The sequence below is a fragment of the Cryptomeria japonica genome, chromosome 11 (assembly GCF_030272615.1).
Source record: "Cryptomeria japonica chromosome 11, Sugi_1.0, whole genome shotgun sequence".
Lineage (NCBI taxonomy): Eukaryota > Viridiplantae > Streptophyta > Pinopsida > Cupressales > Cupressaceae > Cryptomeria > Cryptomeria japonica.
The window spans coordinates 670,498,354-670,505,917 of NC_081415.1; the positions used below are offsets into that span (position 1 = coordinate 670,498,354).

The following is a 7,564-nucleotide window of genomic DNA, read 5'->3' on the forward strand; positions in this document are numbered from 1 at the left end:
TTTAAAATATAGTATACAAGGCTAAAACAATACCTTATGGCTACAAAGAACCCTAGAAAAAAGAGAGAAGACACATTTATATTACAAGTAATTATAGATGAATTTAATTAAAGTTTAGAAATTAGATGTGAATTTCATTGTTGGATCTTCATACAACCTAGGAGGGGTAAAATCTATGAGATGTTATCTTGAGTAATCTTAATCTTAGTACTCATCCTTTGTGAATGTTTAATGAAACTTAGCCTTGATGATGAAGTTAGTTAAAATTAGATTCCCACCTTAATATGAGTTTCAAGAAATATATCCTATGACCACTTAGAGAATTAAATTGAAGTAAAGAAATTGAAAATTATAAGGATGTTATTTTTGTAGAAAATACCTAAGGGTAAAACTTTACTTCAAGTGCAAGAATTAGTTAGTTATCTCTTATAATATTGCAAAGGAATTGGCACTGGTTGTAAAGCAACTAGAAGAAGATTGATTTGAATTTCTTAGGGTCTCTATTTTATGTTAGTTGATTAGCAAGTATTAGACTCTCTTCTAATCTTATTTTCGAACAATTAGTGATTAAAATATTGTGGTTATTAAAGCTTATCGTTAATACTTCTTTTCTTTTTCCTTCAAACAAGTGAATATTAAATTTATTTTCAAAGTATCATTATTAGATAGTTTAATTTTCTTTAAGAAAATTAGTTTCTTTCAATTATTAAGATTCATATTTAAAGTAAGGTTATCATGTGTGGGAAATAATTAAAGATAGAATTTATGTTGCTTCAAGTGGAAGAATTAGATGGTTATCAATAATGCGGTTACTTTCAAGCTTATTAATATTAAGTTTTTCCTTCAATCAAGTAAGTGTTTTAATTCATTTCTAAGGCCCTTCTACCTAGGCATTGGATTTCCTTTAATCAATTTAGTACCTTCCAAGAAGTTTTTCAATCTTTTTCATAAGTTATAATTTTACAAGTTTTCAAGCAAAAATTCTTTATATATTATAGTTTCATTTTCATGATTGTATTAGTATATTGCTTTAGATAAGATTCGTGAATTGTCCAAGGGGTTTAGCTTAGTTGGTTAAAGCATTGAGTTCTCAATGTGGAGACCCAAGTTCAACTCCCATGAGGGACACCTTTGTGTAGAATTCTAAGTTGTGACTCTTGGTCTTCCATTGGTTGTATTTGTCACATTGTTTAAAGCGGATTTCTAAGTTGTGACCCTTGGTCTTCCAATTGTTGTTTCTAGTTTGGTGCTTGAAAGGAGCGCTTGGAAGTTAAAATCCAAGGGGCGGGTAATCTTCCTTGGATTGATAATCTAATAAGATAATCTTTAAATGAATTTACATCTGCTAGTTAAACCTTAGAAAACCCCTTTAGGGTTGATTGAGTGAGATTCTTTTAAAAAAACTTGGCTTAATCTTGGAGATTATTTGACGATTTATAATTAGGTCAAGGGTGACGCTTATGATAGGAATTAGGACCTAGTTGTTTTAGGCCACAAACAATAGGCCACCTTTAGCCCTTTGCTTAAAGCTACCATCATGGGTAGCAACCGCAGAGAAACTGTCTGGGACATTGACCCTAGAAAGGGTTGCGTACCCACCAAACAATTTACATTAAACTCTAGTAAGAAAATAGAACTACATACTTTATGCCTTGATCTCGTGCCGAAACGGGTATGTAGGCAGTCTAGGGACGAAGTTGTCCCTAGTACTCGGGCATTCGGGGATGGGGACTTAGGGTTTGGTTATTGGCAAGATTTTAAGTTTTGAAGTTCCTTAGTCTTGCAAATGAAGTGAACACGTAATGTTAATTGGAAGATTAAAAAAAATTTGATGCATACTCGGATGGGATCCCGAATGGATTCACTTGATTTCTCGAGGCTTTAGGCCAAATTCCGAGGCAGAAATTAAGTTTAATTTGTTATATTTACTCCTAAGGACAGCAACCTCGGTGTACTCCTGGTAGAGGAGTGTAGTCTTTAGTGAGTGACTTAGGACCTAGATGGTCCCGATGAGTCTAAAGTCTCTAGCCAGAGCACTCTGTATTCTTTATGAATAGATGCCTACCCCATTTGGGTAGATGTCTATCTCGAATTGGATAGATGAATTCATGTCCTGTATAGACAGATGCCTAACCCGTATGGTTAGATGCCCATCCCAATTGGATGGATGCCTATCCCGTTTGGATAGATGCCCAAAGTATGCAAATGAATCAAACACGAATGAGAATAAAATAAAATCAGTTGAAATTTTAGATTAAGTTAAGTGGGTTATTACATGTGATTAGAAAATAAGATTTTAAATTATTTTTCATTGAAATAAGAAAACAAAAAACAAAACAAAAATTGTTAACATACTCATCTCATTACACAACAAAACCCTTATCGCCATTGTAAAATGTTTCTCTAACATTAAAAAGAAACACTACAAAATCATATATTTCACTCTCCCTTATGAATGAGAATTATTCAAGAAGAGAGGCAACCAAATATAATTAAATTTTCCAAAACAGTTTATACATATCATGCAGATCAAGTTTGTGGATCAGCTTTGGAGCCCTCAGTGTGTCTAGTTGGCTTAGAGTTCCTGTAGATTGCATACAACACAAGCTGTGTCGCACCTAATGCTGTTCCCACCCCATTTGGAACCTGCACCATTTGCATTCACTTCACTTCAACCACAACAATTCCATATATTTATATTCATCAAATGTTGTTCACCCAAAACTTACCGCCACAAATAGGTCTCTGCCAATAACGCCATATATAAACCATGACATACTGCAGAGGAATACAAATAATGACAGAAAAAAGGGCATGAACTCCACGCTCTTTGTCTGAATCACCATTTTCTGTCATTATCCATGCCAACAAAATTTCAGAATAAGTAATTGAATAAGCTTGTAGGTATGATATCGGCAATCTATAATGTAATTGTGCATAGTTTCTAGTAATAGCTGCGTGAGTTTATTCCTAACAGTTACAAGGAATATGTAGTTTGATTCAAAATATCAAGAAATAAACTCATGCAGCGAATGCAAAATAACTAAATAAGATATCAATAGATGCAGTGCACCCATTGCTTAAAAATTATGCACAATAACTCAATAAGATATCAATGGATGCAGTGCACCCATTATTGACAAGAAAAAACTAATATATATCTTTAAAAAAGAAAACTCAGTAGAATCTATTATAAATGATAAATAATAACAATAAAATTTAATAGATTATAGAATATAATCTGAAACGTTCGTATAAAATATTTTTTACACAATCGAATCTTAAATAAGATACAAACCATTATAGAGAGTGGGGCGGCATACATGCAGACTGAAAGAGTTGCAGCAATTACTCCAACGAGAAGCGAGCGAGGAGTGTGATGAAGAAGTGTGAGTGATATAACAACAATGGCTGCAAACAATACCAACTCTGCAACGAACAGCACCAAAATTTTGGTCTGTTCAACTTCACATTTAAATTATCAGTAAATTGTTGTTTGTTAGAGCACATATGTGTTAACATTATTGTTAAAAAAAAAGGCCATCAAAAATAATCTTAAGAAAATGCCCTACTTATTAACTGCCATCTGAAAAAAAATCGGAACTTGTGGATAATGCAAGCTTTCTTACTCCTTAAAAATAGCTGACCCAGATTTTATGAGATCACATGAACCAAGATAATAGAGATCTAGCTTTCCTTATCTGTTCCATGAGAGCTTCCACAAAGCAGGGGTCTTATGACTAAAAAAGAATGCCTTTACTTTTGTAGTTTGTAGATTTTAAAATGTGTATATTGTTACAGTAAAAGTTATGTCTCTTATTTGTCAATTATATGAATTTTTAGATTTTTTTAGATTGATTCTATTATTATTATTTATTTATGTAAAAGTGGGATATATAAAATAATAAAATTCACAAGATCATTAGTCTCTCTGTAATTTTAGAAATTTAAACTTTTAATTATTAACTGCATTATAAGATAATTTTTTTAAAATAGTAAAAATCTCAATCGTGCTCCATCCCCATTACATATCTTTATTATGTTTGATTAGATTGACTTTGACCTTCCTCAATGGAAGGCGTCACACAGTAGGGGCCCCATCCCCTTGAATTTGGGTCTCCATAGTGACAACCCAGTGTTTTAACCAGTTAAGCTCAACCCTTGACCACCCAATTCACATTTTTATTCTAAACAAATGTATTTAAATTTTAATTTTAATCAGAAATCTCTAAATAAAGACATTTGACCTCTTTCTAAAAAGAGACAACAGATAATAAAAAATCTTATAAATGATATAAAACCTTAAAAACAAAAAAAATAATTCTAATACATAATTATTATATCTATTTCTTCAAAATTAACAATATCAAATTTTAGACATATGAATTCTACAATTCATGATGTTTCAACTATGTGAAAAAAGATTCATGATGTCTCAACTATGTGGATTTTCTTTTTCTGCCAATCAAATACCATGATCCCCATCATCAGAAGAAAAAAGAAGAAAAAAGAAAAAGATAAGCTTGACTTGCTTCCTCCTTCTTCATCATGAAGTTTCATCTAAACGTTGAGAAAAAAATCACACAACCGATTCTGGAAGCTCTGTACATTAATATCAAATTGAGTTTAATCCATAATCTTGAACGTCAAAAAAAACTCACACAATTGATTTCAGAGCTATGTACATTAATATCAAATTTTATTTTATGGGTTTTCTGGAGAAAGGATTGTTAAACTTACCCTGTATTTTGCAGGAGCATATAGCAAGTAGAGTGTGACATAGGTCACTTCCAGGGCAGCCCCTACGCCATTATTGATAGAGACCAGAATATTATGAGATGTGACCAAGGGCAGCCCATACCAAGTGTAAAGAAGGCAATTGAACAGAGCAGCCACATAAGGAAGCCCAGAGAACTCCTCTGTTGAACCCTTTTTAATAACGCGGTAGAATGTAATTCTGTGAATGAAAAACAAGGAAACCCATTGTAGAATGCAATTCTGTGAATGAAAAACAAAGGAACCCATTGCAGAATGTAATTCTGTGAGTGAAAAACAAAGAAACGCAATACAATGAGATTCTCTTAACTCTTAAAAAACACCCATTTAGAAGATTGGATGGAGATGCTTACGCAGGCGCCAAGAACAGAAGTGTTCCAAAAATATTCCCTGAATAAACAAATTCAATGCTTATTTGAAGTCCAATCTACAGTAAAATATAGCTCAAAAAAGAGGAAAAAGAAGCAGAGGAGGGGAATCGAACCCAAAATCCCGAAAACGAAATGGATGACGTTCTCCATCTGTGCTCAGCTGAAAAAATCAGGAGCAGAAAATAGCTGTTTTATTCAGTGGACACCACGCACAGGAAGAAAGAATGAGTAGGCTTTATGCTGATCACATGACAATTTTTTGATGGCTAAACTTAGCTAAGTCCATTATTGATGTTCATCTCATTTATACGTGTGCACCGTAACTTTTTCTCTTGGGAAGCAATAGATGGGATTGACATCATCTATCTTGTGTCACAACAATGCCACGGCCCCACTTTGTGCCTTGTAGTTGGATAAATGAATGGATGGAAGATTTTAATACCGTTTCATAAGGTCAAAAGAGTCTATGGGAGTCGAGAGTAATACATGAGCTACTAACAAAAAAGTCTTATAAGGTTTGTAATCTCTTTTCTAGATTGGATTTTTTGCATTGAACTTTGATGATTAGGTTTGCAATTTTGTTCAATCTTTTTTTTTCGTTGAGTCCAAGAGCAAGATTTTAATACTGTTCATAAGGTCAAAGCAGTCTATGGGATCCAAGAGCAACACACAAGCCACCAACAAAAAGGTCTTATAAGGTTTGTAATTTCTCTTCTACAGATCGGATCTTATGTAGTGAATTTTAATGATTAGGTTTGCAGTTTTGTCCAACCTTGCCTCCTCAAACAAGGTACTTAAATTATCGACTTGTAAGGTGTATTCATAGTTGGGACAGATGTCATTGTACACTTGACACTCCATGATGAAGTGTCATTTAGTCTCCATTGTTCCTTTGTTGCAAAATTGGCATATTCCTTTTTACCATTCCTATTAAAGAACCACCCATTTGCATGTTTTACATCTAAGATTTGCAGTTTTGTCCAACCATGTCTCCTCAAACACAGTACTTAAATTATCATCTTGCAAGGTGTCTTCATAGTTGGCATGGTTGTCAATGTACACTTGGCACTCCATGATGAAGTACCATTCAAACTCCATTCCTTTGTTGCAAAATCACAATATTATTTTTTCCTACTCCTCTTTAGGAACCACCCATCTACTTGTTTCACATTTAAGATGATGAGAGCTAGTCCTTATTTGGGCTATCAACATTTTTACTTTTCATTTAATATTTGCTACTATATCGTCTTTTTCTTCATCCCCGTGGAGTTGATTTCTTTGATATAGTAAGTTTTTCAACCTATTTGAGTTGTCCATATGACATTCCTAATTTTTTCTCACATATTTTTTTATTTCCTCATTTGTGTTTGAACATTCATGCATATTAACATCTCACTTCTTTATCCATTTGTCATTTTGTTCCATTTATGTATTCTTTCTTCTATTTAATTCTTCATCTATAATTAGCTTAAGACAACTATGGTACTCCATATCTTGGACCTTTTGTAGGTAACTTAATAGTCAAATCATTACCAATTTCTCCAAGGGGAATGTCTCAACCATTAAAATCTTATATGGAACAACAATCTTAAGTTTGAGACTACTTATGATTAGATGCATCTGGATGCTTTCAACCTATCTCCATTTTATATCTAGCATGTTGCTAAGCCAAATTTCACACTCGTAGAGGATCACTGGAATTACAAGAAGGTCAAGAAGTGTAATCTTGATTTCCAATCCCATAAATCCGTATTTCTCTCTATTTTCTAGGGGGCATGATGTCTTCCTCCTCCCTTCCCCTAAATTATTTTTTATTTTCATATTTCTTAGTCGAGTTTGTTGTGAAAATCAAAGCCCAAATATTCATTTTCATCCCCAATTTTGAAAGGGTACCCTCAAAGAGAAAGTTATTTTGTTTCTTTTTTCTTCCACAATGAGAAGATCATTATTTTTGGTTTTGCTAGTGCTCACTTGCATCCCAACCTCCTAACAAAGGGTTTCAAGAACCCTCAAATGTTTTCTCAAATTATGACTTGTTTGACAATTAATATGAGATCATCCACATATAAAAGAGATGGATTCATTCCCCACCAACCTTGTTTATCCACTCTTCTAGCTTATCAATGTATAACCCAAACAATGTTGGAGAAAGCGAGCATCTTTGTTTGACACCACTATCATTTTCAAAGCACTCTAACATTTCCTCATTGGTTTCGATTATAGCTCTGACCTAATCATAAAGTCTATGGATGGCTACTCTAAGCATATTTGGAACTCCCAGCTCCTCTATTGTATTCCACAACTTGTCCCATGGTAATGTGTCAAAGGCTTTCTTAAAGTCTACAAAAGAAACAAAAAGTCTTATGGCCTTGTACATTCCATATATTTTCAATTAAGAACCTAAGGGTAACACCGTG

The 7,564-nt window shown here is 33.4% G+C and overlaps 1 protein-coding gene across 1 annotated transcript; it reads right to left on the bottom strand.

Moving 5' to 3' along the window:
* Window positions 1–2,456: 2,456 nt before the first annotated feature.
* On the bottom strand, window positions 2,457–5,410 carry LOC131070685 (bidirectional sugar transporter SWEET1). Its single transcript, XM_058006279.2, has 6 exons — window positions 5,261–5,410; window positions 5,130–5,166; window positions 4,741–4,957; window positions 3,299–3,457; window positions 2,730–2,849; window positions 2,457–2,646 (listed from the first exon to the last, which is right to left on the bottom strand). The coding sequence occupies exons 1-6, from the start codon at window positions 5,295–5,297 to the stop codon at window positions 2,530–2,532; spliced, it is 687 nt and encodes a 228-aa protein (XP_057862262.2). The 5' UTR covers window positions 5,298–5,410; the 3' UTR covers window positions 2,457–2,529.
* Window positions 5,411–7,564: the final 2,154 nt, after the last annotated feature.

What these genes read in the sequence shown, in the direction of transcription:
- LOC131070685 (XM_058006279.2), bottom strand. Translation starts at nt 5,297, where the DNA reads ATGGAGAACGTCATCCATTTCGTTTTCGGGATTTTGG. An exon ending in TTTCGTTTTCGGGATTTTGG is followed by an intron (nt 5,167 to 5,260) that starts GTTCGATTCCCC and finishes TTGTTTATTCAG; the next exon opens with GGAATATTTTTGGAACACTT. An exon ending in GCAGAGACCTATTTGTGGCG is followed by an intron (nt 2,647 to 2,729) that starts GTAAGTTTTGGG and finishes CAAATGGTGCAG; the next exon opens with GTTCCAAATGGGGTGGGAAC.